At 34.3% G+C, this 14192-nt stretch overlaps 1 protein-coding gene across 18 annotated transcripts in view; it reads right to left on the reverse strand.

Annotated features, from left to right (window-relative positions):
- The window catches only part of PCM1 (pericentriolar material 1), an 82221-nt gene that overhangs the window by 58725 nt on the left and 9304 nt on the right, over positions 1-14192 (reverse strand). For 8 of the 18 annotated variants that reach the window (XM_042934360.1, XM_042934362.1, XM_042934365.1 and 5 more), the window contains 6 exons: positions 10953-11070; positions 9022-9267; positions 7751-8020; positions 6861-7031; positions 6559-6675; positions 4913-5095 (listed from right to left, as the gene is read on the reverse strand). In XM_042934360.1, coding sequence (XP_042790294.1) covers positions 4913-5095; positions 6559-6675; positions 6861-7031; positions 7751-8020; positions 9022-9267; positions 10953-11048 — 1083 coding nt within the window. In that variant the 5' untranslated portion in view covers positions 11049-11070. Of the gene's footprint in view, positions 1-4912; positions 5096-6558; positions 6676-6860; positions 7032-7750; positions 8021-9021; positions 9268-10952; positions 11071-12065; positions 12215-14192 lie in introns of all 18 variants that reach the window. The other 10 variants (XM_042934374.1, XM_042934371.1, XM_042934370.1 and 7 more) reach the window with 3 other exon arrangements.

Below are 14192 nucleotides of genomic sequence, written 5' to 3' on the forward strand. Positions count from 1 at the left end.
GTAGATGATAAATTAGTATTAAACACACAACCCTCGATACAGTTTCAGTAGACTTGAAGAAAAAGATGTAAGAAAAAAATGATGACACAGAGAGAGCCTGCCGTATTAAGAGTTAGGTAGTTAGGTAATTTCACAGTAAAAGAGCATAATCAATGGCTTAGCATGAAGAGGAATTAACCAAGGGGGAGAAAAAGGCGTACAAAAAAAGTTACAAAGAGCTAAACACACACACACACACACACACACACACACACACACACACACACACACACACACGAGATCCAAGCCTTACAGAAAAGGAAGAACAAACAGATCATACCAGGTTAATTAATGCCCTAAAAAAAATATCCCTGCAGAAGATCAGGCTAAAAAACATTCTGCCTCACTTCTGGAAGTGACGTTAAAAAACACTAATAAAACAAAAACAAACCCACTATTTTCTGAGGACAGAAATTTTAGAAACACATTTTTTATTTGATAATCGGACGTGAAAGGATTTAATTTACTTGCATCTCATTTTATAAGCATAAAAATAAGACAGAATACTTTATATTTTGTATCAAAGATATTATGTTTTCTTTTAACATATGCTCATTTAGCAGAGTCTGAAAACATTAAATACTTTGAAATTCCCCCCAAATGCTACCATATTGCCTAAAAGTAGAGGAACAAGATTAAACAGGTGCCACTTATAAGAAATCACAAAATTTTTAAACATTAATCTTAAAACCACTGAAATGTAACCCAATAAGAAAAACTGAAAGTCAATTAAGCAAAGAGACCAATTTAAATACAACTTGGAAAAAAAAAAAAAAAGCCAAATTACATATGAAATGTATATATACCATATTGGTATTTTTCATCATTGATTTGTCTTTTTAAAAATCTTGTATTTTAAAAGTTTAATGATTTTACCTAATATTTACATAGAATATTTCTATTAGAAACATTTAGTCACTTTTAAACTTGCACTGCTACCAAATTTTGGTTGGAGTTATGTAGATTTTAAATGAATAATCCCCCCCCCCCACTACCAAAGTTATTAAGGAAAATAAAGTTCAATAATTTCATTTGAAAGTAAAAATGCACTGATCTGCTTTCTCTATGTGATTCCTGTATAAATTACAGAAACACAGATGGCTCCAGAGAGATTCCCTTCTGAGTGACATCCCTTATCAATAACTATGCGAAACTCCCTTCTCTACCTCCCCGGGTAGAACTCATCAGTATTATGAATAACTTTTACACCGTGACTTGGCAAGCAATAAAACTAGTAAGTGAATAAATAAGAACATGGCTATGAATTAAATACTCTGAAGAAAATAGAATCAAATAAAGGAAGGAAAAAGACTATGGTTGGAATATTTGACGTACGTATCAGAGAAGCCAGGACAGTGAGTGCTGTCTCTATCCTGTATTGAGTGACCAGACTTCATGAACATGGAAAAGAAATAACCTCTCTTGGACAAATCAGTACTTAAAGATTTTCTGTTGTCCTGAATTTCCTTTTTACATGAACTATTTATTTAGTTCTCTCCTGACCTATACAAGTGGAGTTACGCTACTAACATTTACATTCATTCCTGTCATATACTCTGGTTTCTCTTCAGATCGTATAAATCTTTCGCCTTTTACATTCATTCCTGTCAAAATTCATCTTAGTTCTGGCTTATTTCAATTTGTGATCCTCTCATCCCTCAAAAATACTACTAAAGTATCTAAACTACTATATCTAAACTATTCACCCCTCAAGGTAACCTTAAAGCTATCTAAAGAGTTTACTAAATAACTAACATTCTGGGTTTTTCCCCTTTAAAAAGCAAACTTTTTAAAAGAACTTTAATCCTTGTTAGTCAGATTTATTTGCAAAACTCTGATACTAAAATTATAAAGAATCCTGAACTATTTATGAAAGTAAACACAATTACCTTCAGATTCTTCACTAATCCAAAATGATTTCCCAACAAGTTTTGAAATTAGTAGAGTTTTAATACTGTTTAATAAGTTCTGCATCCATATAAATAATATTCAAACTAATACTCGGGAAATCTAAGCTGAAGGAAGCAGGTAGGAACCACGGTCAAACAATAAAGAAAGGGAAGGTAAGAAAATGGAAATGAAAACACCTAGGGATTAGAACATGCCAAGCAGATGCCAAAAGAGAATCCAAAAGGGAAGTGAAGAATACATTCACTCTTCCTTTTTTTAAAAAAAAATTTTTTTTTTTTAACATTTATTTATTTTTGAGACAGAGAGAGACAGAGCATGAATGGGGGAGGGGCAGAGAGAGAGGGAGACACAGAATCCGAAACAGGCTCCAGGCTCTGAGCTGTCAGCACGGAGCCTGATGCGGGGCTCGAACTCACAGACCGCGAGATCATGACCTGAGCCGAAGTCGGCCGCTTAACCGACTGAGCCACCCAGGCGCCCCTACATTCACTCTTCAAACACATATTTTTACTTAAACTTTTTGAGTCACCTTCAACAAGTACATTTTTAGTTTACAGATAAAAAAAAATAACTTAGGCATGAATTCCAAAGTTGCCTAAAGGTAACAGTTCAATTTCAGAAAATTCTTTCTTTCCTCTAGTCAACTGAAGCTCCTCTAATAATTCATGAGTCCAAATATATTTTTATAGCTGAAAAGTACTTCAGATAATATGTCTCCAAGTTTTCTCATGTGAAAGCCCAGAGAAGATAAAGCTGTGGTTTATCCAATATCACAGGGCAAGTCAGGTTCCTAAGTTCTAGGATAGTGTTTTCCACCCCATACTGTCTGCCCCCAAATTATGTGTTTAGATAGTTTTAAATACAAAAGTCTAAGGCACAGTGGTCAGAGGAAGCATAGTCTGGTTTGGGAGTCAAAGTTAGCCTACATGAAATATACCTAGAAATGATGAAAACAATAGCAGAAAAGAAGTAGATAGTATTTTTAAAAGCTTATAAAGTCTCTAAAAGCTGATAGTACGCAGCAAAGAGAAGTATGGGCAAATAGTGAGACATGGGTCTTACAGAAGGCTTCTTTTTAAAAATTATGCAAAGTGTCATCATATCTGTAAAATATTCCATAAAATGGATACTGTCCTTGTAAGCAGCTGGAGAATATCAACCATTTCCTATCCCACTGCAACTTACAATGATGCTTTAAGCTCTGAATTTCAGTTAAGACCTCCACTTTTTCCTACTCTTTTAAAAGAATATGACATCTTGTAAGGATGTTAAGTAGGAAATGAAGGTGAGGTGGGGAGAACACAATTCTGCACAGCAGAGGAGAAACCAAGTCAGTTGGTGAGAATTAGGGTTTTTTTCTAATAAAATATTACGAACAGAGTACTGATAGAACTACCATAGGAAGGCCCTAAGTATCAAAAGATTAAAGAGAATCAAATTGGAATAAACTCCGACAGTTCAATAGAGAATAATATTCACATATAATGACATTATTCAAAGGAACTAAAAACCAGAAAAATGGATTTTGAAAGTAAGTATTTTCTACTTCAGGAAAAAAAGAAAAACTGGCAGATAGCATGCTGTAACAACTATCAATTCCTAAGTTTTGTCACTACTCAGAAGACTTAAGAAAGGATTAAGTTCCAAAGAATATTTATTATGTCTCATACATTCTCTTCTCCAAAGGTATTAGTTTTAAAACTAATCAACTACTGGGGCACCTGGGTGGCTCAGTTGGTTGAGTGTCCAGGGCCATGATCCCAAGGTCATGGGATCAAGCCCCACATTGAGCTCCATGCTGAGCGTGGAGCCTGCTTAAGATTCTCCCTCTGTCTCTCTCTCTCTCTCGCTCTGCCCCTTTCCCCCACGCATGTGCACTTGCTCTCTAAGAAAAATAAAAATTAAATAAAATCTTAAAAAAAATAATCAGCTACTTAATTTATTGTTATATTGGGGCACCTTCTGCTTAACATTTTATAGTTAAAGTTCATCCCAGCTGATTTCAAACTAAATCCTCAGATTATTGTGGGAGCCAGGAAAAAATATAAAAAACAAAATCAACTGCCAAAATATAAGTTTTGTCATTTTAAACAACCAGAAAAAGAAAATGTGCATAACAAAATAAAGACCAATCCTAGTTAATATAAGCTACTAATAAAACGTAAGAAACTAGTCTAATCTATACATAATTACTAAAATAGTATTTTACTCTTGCCAAATGGAAACAAGATTTTATAAATGCTCTTTTATTGAAAGTTGTTTTACATGGAACTACACAAGCAGTTGTTTTCTTAAACCTTTCCTGAGCACCTTTTTGCAAATCATGGAAAATTAAAAGAACATTTAGAGCAAACATTGGTGGAAAAAAACAGCAAAAACATAGTAAGTCAACTTTTTTTGCTTTTTCAAACTATGAAGTATTTTTCTTAAAAAAAAAAAAAAAGGAATGGAAGAGGTTTCCAACAAGAAAAATATAAACCAAATAAAAAAAAGCACTATAAAAATACTTCATTCTTAGAAAGACAGAAAATAGCTTACTCCATTTTCTTTTTCTTTAATGATTACAAGAATTAAAACTTAAAAGCACTACGTTCATCATGAATACAAATACCAGAAACAGCAACTAATGGTTAAGGTTTAAGAATGTTCTATCCTGAGTTCTCAAAGGCAAAAAAAAAAAAAAAAAAGAAAAAAAAAATGGATTAAGTTTCAAGTCTTTTGTTAATGCAAATTAAATACAGCTGCCACATATAATCCATGGAGAGGAGTAGAAGAAAACAGAAAAGAATAAAAACACTAAGGGACAACACTTTATCAAAGCAAATTACAGTATAATTAGCCATGTTAAGAACTTACATATTTAAGAGTAATAGCAACAAGAGAAAAGCAAATAAGGAAGAGGAAATGTGAACAAAAGAGGTGCTCATTTAGAGACTTCCCAAATTAATATTGTGAAATATACCTTTGAGAGAAATCCACGTTTTCGGCTATATTTCCTATCAGGCCTCAGTTCCCTGTCATTCTGAGGAGGTCTGTCACCTTTCCCTTTTGGACTTGTGGTAACGTCTGAAACCTGTTCTTGTGAAGCTGAATTCCCTAGTTTGTCCTCAATGCACGGCCGAATTCTCAGACTAAAAGATGCCTCCTTTATTAAATAGTGTAGCATATTAATTTCTTAACACAAACTCCTGTTTAACATACAAGCCAGCCTTGTCAATAAATACAAAAAATTTACCAGTCCATCTCTTTAAAAATCAACCCACCCTCCCCCAAGTGGCATAAACTTAGACTTCTAAATTTCTGCAGACTAAACTAATGCTTACTGTAATCAAGTGAATATCATATCCTAGGCAATTTCCCAACTATACAACAACTAAAGCACATTTTAACATTTATTCTGCTATTATTAAGCAACTTTCATAATGTCATTTTATGTTTATGAAAGAATTCTCATCACAGTGAACATTACATATGCATATACAAATTAGAATAATCAATTATACCATCTCCTACTCCTCCCCAAGAGAATTCCTTTACCCACATTCCCCAACTCTTCCATTTCTGCTGAAATGAAATGTGAGGAAAAAATCATTCCTAGCACCTCTGTAAACAGAAAAACAATTTTCCCACAACACAATCTATTTTCAACAACTGTTTGGATCAAGCCCCCTGAGTATCTCCTGGTGAAAATACTGTAGGGAAAAAAATTCAAATTTCCTCTTCAAATTAGGAAGGGAAGGGAAGAGAAAGGAGGCAGTAAGAAATTATGCAGGTGATACTAACAGGAAACAAACCCTCAAATTCCTCATGCTGAATGGTATTTTGGAACATATCTCAGAAACAAAAGATAGACACACATGGTTATCCTTTCATAAGAAAAGCTTTACTTGTAATAGGTTTTCAAATTTACTAATGCATGGTGATAGGTCTGCCTGTTAAAATTAAAATGCTTAAAAGCAGGTTCCAAAGCCCACTACCTTCTATAAACTAAGTTCATTTTACAAAGTTTTCCTCCAAGTTCTGTAAATTCCTGATTATTTTTTCAAAAACCAGTATTCTGATAAATTTCATTTTGCAGAGTTACAAGAATAAATCATAATGTAAATGCTACTGTATCCCATTTCATTTCAGTGTTTCAGTCATCTAGTTTTACTACAGTTCAAAAACTATCCTAGGAATGAAAAATCCTAGTAGCCTTCAAATGAGTCCTAAATGGCAAAAGAACTTGGAGACTTTTCCAACAGACAATATACTTTGTAATGGTACTTTGTACTTCCAGCTCCTTTATCCACGATGAATTTTAACTTTCCCAATGCATCTCACAGTGAGTAAAGCTGTGCTTAATGAAACCTATAGAAAAACCATGTTTCTGCAAGCGGATCAGAAATTACTAGATTTTCAAATCATCCATTAAAACATTTAATCTTAGTAAGAAAAAACTTTTATATTTCCAGGTTTAAAAAGAATATATACAGCATTAACAACTTGAGAGTTTCTTCCCTGAAATATACTTTTCATTAAGGAATGCCTATGAAAAATATCTTGAAAAATGGGGGAAAAGCTTAAATCTTCATTTCCAGCACTTTTAATTACCAAAAAGCCGCTTACCGTGGTATCTGAAGCCTCAGACTGCACATCTATGTTTAGCGATGTGCTCTCAGCTACAGAACCAGATCCCACAGCTGAATCTATAGTCCGAACATCCTCCTCCTCATTTTCTCTAGCCTGAAATATTTTAGTGGTATAAATCATACAACTATTAAAAAGGGCAATAAAATGTTATAACGGATGGCATGATTTTTTGAAAACATATTAACTCCTCTGGGGTAGAGTCAGAATGCCATCAGCATATGTACACTAACATACCACAAAAATAACTCAATACGTTATTTAAAAGGTATAAAACTTACAAGGATTTTTTGGAGAAATTTCATATATGACTTTTCCTGTTCTTTAAGGTGATCTATTAGATGAGTAAGGCGCTCAACATTAGCAGATCTTTCATTTTTCTCTACAAGATCTTCCCGCATGGAACTAGCTTTAGTAATATAATCACGAATCTGAACAAGCCTGCTTACAATCTGCAGGGAAAACATTTGGAGGTAAAAAATAAACAAATAAAATAAACAAAAAGGCATGAAAATAAACAGTATGTAAAACTGACCATAAATTATTCCACACCAACAATTCTACACATTTCTTATTTCAAATACAATAACCAAAGATACTTCTAGCTTTATCATTTGAATTCATACATGCAAAAGATCTGAATCAAATTTAGAATTTAATCAAAACATAACTGGCAATACTAACAACTCTAATTATTGGGAATTAAAGATTTTCAAAATTTGTTTTAATTTACATTACTTGAAAAAATTTACTTCCAGAACTGCATGCCTTTAAACCATTACTAACGTAAATTTTTTCTAACGTTTATATAATATTTCCTTAGCAGTATTCTAAATACTTCTGAAAGTAGTTTTCAAAAGAAATATATCACCATTTAAAAAAATTCTTACCATCATCTATTAATCACATTGTTTCAAACTCCCCTTTACCAAAATTTGGCAACACAGCCTCTGGTGGATAAACAGAAGCCCTAATTTACCTAGATATGGCACTTCTACAATCATTATGGGTAAAAAGAAGTTTACACTAAATTGAATAAATCTGAAAGATTCATGAGGAGAATCACACAAGTACCCAACTAAAATTCCTATGTGCATAACTCAGTAAAACTGAATCTTACTATTTCTACTTTGAAGTTTATGAAAACAAAGCAAAAGAAACATTTTACCACCTGGCTGCTCTCCATTGCAGGCTCTCCTCTTCCATCTTCTTCAGAGACTTGACAGTTTTGCAAAAGGTCATTACTTAAAGCGGAGGCAAACAACTCTTTACATTGTGCTGATCCAATCACTTCTCTCTTTGGAGGACTTACAGCAGCCTCTTTACTCTTGTTAGTATTAATCTGCATCGGCAAAAAGTTGAAGGGCTTTCGGTTTTCACCAAGCTGACGTTTGTTGTTGGCAGCTGTTGCTCTACCTTGAGAATCACTTCCAATGCTTCTCTACGTATGAAAAAGAAAACAAACCCCACAAACATTAATTTTTCAATAAAATTTTTTTTCAAAAAACTCCAATGTTCTTAGTCAATTTCACCATCAGCTATTAATTCAGGAAGTACAGTTAAATATACTACTTTTGTACTAAGACACAGAAAAGATTCAAATCTACAAAATTCTTTTACTAAAATATCAAAATTTGATTAACTTGTCTTATTCCTCATTTTCTCAGACATAATTCAACTGATGAATATGAGCAATAGTCTAAATGAAGTACTAGGACCACACACCATATTTATAACTCACATTGCTAATCAAACTTATTCACAGATTTTGTATGGGCTTTGGACCCAATGACTAAATCTTAATATAAACATCACCACAAAGATATGTTTAGATGAAGCACTGTCTGAAAAAGTACTCAGCTCAGTGCCTGCTAAATAGCAAATGTTCAAAAATTAGTATATAGATGACTAAATATATGGGATCACCACCACCATCAACCCAGACTTGAATGTACCTTTATGTGTATTTGGTAAACTGTTGGTTTCTCTAAAGTACAGATGTGACCATAAAATGTTTGTCAAGAGTTCATTATCATTTCCATTTGCTTTTAGCTCCAAATTTCATTTCAGTAATTATAAGACCAACTACAGCTTTAAATTTGAGGTAATGTAGAACATTCCCTTATGCAGTGATAAACTGGATCTTCCCTTTTGCCATCTTATTCAGTTACTAACATGCAAAATTTAGTTCCAGAAGGAAATTATTCACATTAGTCCCAGAGTATACGTAATAAAGTCACAAAAGACTTGTCCTTAGCAAGTTTAGAAATAAAGTCTTTGTTGCCCTCCAAAGAACCTAATACCAACACCACTAATTAAAATTCTTTCCATATACACAGAAACTAAGAAAAAAGAAACCGCTCACTTCTTACTCTTAAGCTATTTAACTCATTCTAAAAATGTCTCATCATTATAACTGGATTTTTAAAATAATTCACAAACCTGATCTAAATCACTGAAGTTTATCCGCTGTTTGAGTTTCTCTAGTTCTGCCTGCTCTGGAACAGACATCTGAGTCACATATCTACTATGTGGAAACGTATGTGGAGTCTTTGTTCTTCGCCTTCCAACTCCTGGTGATGACTCCGGAGAAATATCATTAGTTACCCTTTTATCACTTTCTACACCAAACTTTTTCTTATTCTTTTCTGATGATCTATTTGCTTTCTTCTGTTGGCCACCCCAATCCTTTAAAAAAGTAAAGGCAAAAGTTAATCTGGCCTCTATCAAACCAGGAAAGTAATCTGATATGCTTAAAAAATTGGGGTCAGTCTTAAAGTTAAAAACGACAAAACATTTTTCACATAAACATACAGACTTAAGAGACCTTATTTATTTCTACTAATGCATTTTCTATTACATCTAGCCTAAGTTTCACACATGGTCCTTCAGAAAAGAGATTACTTTCCTATCACAGATCTTTAACAAACATAAATCCCCAAACTCTAGTCAGTCTGGATACTTTCAAAACCATTTTTAAAAACTGGTTCCCTACTATTTATAAATTGGATAGTATAATAAATTATAGATACCTTTACTGACCTCCTTTAAAATCAATGTGTATGATAAGAAAACAGATCTGGAATCCACCTGGATTCTAAAGTAATTATTGTTGGGGCACCTGAGTGGCTCAGTCAGCTAAGCATCCAACTTACGATTTCGCCCCAGGTCACGATCTCACGGTTCGTGAATTCGAGCCCGGCATCGGGCTCCATGCTAACAGCACAGAACCTGCTTGGGATTCTTTCTCTCCTTCTCTTTCTGCCCCTCCCCTGTTTGCAAGCTCTCTCCCTCTCTCAAAATGAATAAATAAACTTAAAAATAATTAAGTAATTACCATTATCTGAAGAAAAGCTCCACTGTATGACCCTAAGCAATTTAACTTCCCATAGTCTCGGTTTCCTAATTTCTAAAATAGCGTCACCTTTAAAACATGATTAAAAACAACATTCATGAAACATCTAGCACAGTGGCTAGCATATAGTAAGCAATAAACATAACTATTGTTATGTTTTACAGGCAACAATGCACCACATGATAAGGCCTGACATGAAATGACAAATATGATTCACATTTTAATGGGAAAACATTTTTATTTACTTAGTTATACCAACATAACCTAAGTCATTCAACAAAAAGGTCTATAAATTCCTACCTTAGCCATACTGGAAGAACTGTCTAGTTTTACTACGGTAAACCCTTACGGGATATTCTCCTCATTTATAACACAACTCCCTTCTCTACGAACTGTCTCTCCACCCCAATCAATCCATGTGTGGGTGTTCTTGCCAACCTGTTGTTCTACTTACCCTACCCCTTCCTGGCCACAGATGACTGGAAAAGAGATGTATATCTAATCCAAATTGGGATGATCATACTTTAAAAATTTCAAATTGGAACTAAAAGATAACTAGTCAGTATATAATTGTAGCCATAAACGAAACTTTTGAATGAAGGGGCAACCACAGTACACATGAACCACAGAAGAGAGAAAACCGGTCTGCGAAAAGAAAGTTGTGTTAAGCCAAGGAATTCAGAAGCAAATAGTCAGGGTAGTGAAAAAGCAATTCTTGACAACTTTCTAGTTCCTTTCCCTAGTCTCTTCCTAAAACCCAGCTATAGACCTCTAATTTGTTTAACTGGTTTTCCATAGAACATCTTTAAAACCTTATAATAAATTAATATCCATTAACTATAAACAAAAACGTCTTCAACTAATATAACAAATAGGCCAGGGTCATTTAATGTCTTGGCCAGCAAGAAGAAACTGTGTTTACAAAGAGTGTCAGTGAGTTTGATTTGGCTAAAGCAGGGGAAAGCTGAATTTTAACACTAGTAGTTAACGACACACCACTGATGAGAAGTTATCATACCATATTGTTAAGTCGGTCATCAACACCTTCAGTGCTCCAGTTTGCTACCTCCTGATCATTCATGCCTTCTTCAAAAGGACCTCCTCCTGTAGCCATCCTAGCTTTACCAATTAATTTTCTGCAAAACAAGTGAAAACTAATATTTTTAACACATAAAAACAAACTCTAACTTTTAAATCATCCCATGAGGTTAAGCGATGTAAAAGATCTCAGAAAAACTGATTTAATGAAATAGAAAGAGGTACTGTCAACCATGTACCATAAACAAATTGATTTAGCTGCCAGACACCTATTACAATTAACATGAGTTAAGTAGCTGTAGTGATGGGAAGGGGAAGGAAAACTTCAAAATATGCACCATGTGTCCTGGCCTGCATGCTTTCAGGCTACTTTAATTAACTAATTGAACACAGTCCTACAGAATAGAGCAATGAGGTAGGAAAAAGTTACTAAGGGCTAGAACCAAAACTGCTTGTAGAAAAAAAAAAAAAAAAAACTAGGGGCGCCTGGGTGGCTCAAGTCAGTTAAGGATCTGACTTTGGTTCAGGTCATGATCTTACAGTTCATAGGTTTGTGTCCGGCATCAGGTTCTGTGCTGACAGCTCAGAGCCTGGAGCCTGCTTCAGATTCTGTGTCTCCCTCTCTCTGCCCCTCCCCCTCTCGTGCTCTCTTTCAAAAATAAACAGAATAAATGTTTGCTCAAATCCTTTACTCCTTTAAAAAAAAAAAAAAGAAAGAAAGAAAGAAAAGAAAAAAAACTAATACTCCCAAAGACCTGGGTATTGGGTTTGTGTTCAAGTTTCAAAGAGGTTAGAAGTGCTCTGCATGAAACGTGGAGAAAGGTTTGTTTTTAATAGAAATGTTGGGGTAAGCAAGATAAAGAAAAGGCAGGGAGAGAGGAAGGCCAAGGTGGGTGAATGGCCAATAAAAGCCAAGAATACAGTGGCTTAAAACATTTAAGAAGAGTGATGCCAATTGCTTTACTTCAAATTTTATTTCTGCTACCTTAGTTCCCCCTAAATCTTGAATACTCTACCAAAGTCAAATTTTCCCCACTTAAAAAAAAAAAATTGAGGATTATGTGACTATCAAGGAAGGTACTGAATTTCATACCTGGGTCAAAGAGATGAGAAACAAAAAGAACAATGGTGGAAGCAGACGTTCAGAAGCAGAGATGAATCAGGAGAAAACAAGATTTCTACATAACCTTGTGAAGGACTCTGGCTTTCCACCAAGTGTGGAACTTGCAGGTTGGAGAAGGACTGAGTAAAAGACATGGGCAGATAACTTTACTTAGAATTCAAGGGGCAGAGAAAGGCATTAAACAGTAGGGTTATATTAGGTTTCTCACTTTACAAATAATAACAGTAACATTCAAAGGAGTTAGATAATTTCACCAAGGTCACTCAGCTAAAAATGTCAAAAAGGAATACAAATCCAAGCTACATTGGCTGTAAGATCCTAACTTATCCCATTCACTAGAGCAAAATATTAAAAGGATTATCATCCATGAGAAGTAGGAATTATATCGTAGACGTTTTATTGCTAGAGTATCTACTACAATAATATATTAACAGATTACAGAGAGGTTAAATTTTAGCATCTCAAAAAAGTAGTGATAAAATTCAAACACTTAATTTGGAAAAATCTTAAAAATTACAAATACAAGGGTGCCTGGGTAGCTCAGTCAATTAAGCATCTGACTTCAGATTAGGTCATGATCTCACAGCTTGGGAGTTTGAGCCCTTTGGGCTCTGTGCTGACAGCTCAGAGCCTGGAGCCTACTTCAGATTCTGTGTCTCCCTCTCTCTTTGCCCCTCCTCCACTGATGCTGTCTCTCTCTCTCTCTCTCTCTCTCTCTCTCAAAAATAAACATTAAAAAAATTTTTTTAAACAGTACAAATAGAGTGACACTTTCTTATAGCTGTATATATTATACTGTTTGTGGGTTTTTTCAATGAGCATATATTACATTAATAATTTTCTTTCTTTTTTTTTGTAATTTTTTAATGTTTTATTTTTATTTATTTTGAGAGAGAGAGAGGAAGTATGAGTCAAGGAGGGGCAGAGAGAAAGGGAGAGAGACTCCCAAGCAGGTTCCACACTATTAGGGTAGAGCCTGATGCAAAGCTCAATCCCACAAATCATGAGATCATGACCTGAGCCAAAATTGAGATTCGGACACTTAACCAACTTAACCAATTATTAAAGCAGGCACCCTACTTTAATAATTATCTGAGGTGAAACAAGTATATGTTAAACCAACAGCCAACAATATTAAAATAAAACATGAAGGACATCCCTATAAAAAACAAGAATGACACATATCAGTTATTTAACATTGTTTTCAAAGTTCTACAAAGTGGAAAAATATGAGGGGCGCCTGGGTAGCTCAGTCGGTTAAGCGTCCAACTCTTGATTTCAGCTCAAGTCATGACCTCAAGGCGTCAGGCTATATGCTGACAGCGAGGAACGTGCTTAAGATTCTCTCTCCCTCTCTGCCCCTACCCAGCTCATGTGTGCACATGTGCACGCTCTCTCAAAAATAAACGTTAAAAAAAAAAGGAAAAATATAAACAGAAATATTAACACTAAAAACAGAAAAGGTAGTGTTCTTAAAAATATGTATTAGAAAACCTAGAGGTTCAAAATATCACCAACAATCACAGAGAAAATACCCTGGAGAAAAATGATGCCACTGATTAACAGTGAACAAAAAGAAAACACCTAGGACTAAATATAATTTCGCCCTATGTAAAGAAGCACCAGTAAACTCTGTAAGACAATAGAAAATTTAGTTAAGTACAAAAACAAACTATCTTCCCTAATGGGAAGACAAATATTATAAACATCTCATTTTTTTAAAAAATATAGGCTTAATGAACTCCCAATGGGATTCTTCTTGGAATTTGACAAAACAAATATCTGAAAAATAAAAGTAGCAATAGAAGTTGGGAGAGCAGAAAACTAGCCCCAAGAGATATTCAATCATATTGAGTGCCTATATGAGTAAATTAGTATCAGCACCCCCCACCAAAATGCTGAAAAATACTCAATTAGAAAAACGTAATGAGGAAAATTAATTATAGCTAACATCTATTTTGCTTACTATATGGTAAGCACCATGCTAAGTATTTTATGAGCATTTTATCATTTAATCCTCATAAAAATACTACAATGTAAGATGATGTAGGATTTTCCAACTGATGGGACAATCTGCTAATACTTTTGATAAACATA

The sequence above is a fragment of the Panthera leo genome, chromosome B1 (genome assembly GCF_018350215.1).
Source record: "Panthera leo isolate Ple1 chromosome B1, P.leo_Ple1_pat1.1, whole genome shotgun sequence".
Classification (NCBI taxonomy): domain Eukaryota; kingdom Metazoa; phylum Chordata; class Mammalia; order Carnivora; family Felidae; genus Panthera; species Panthera leo.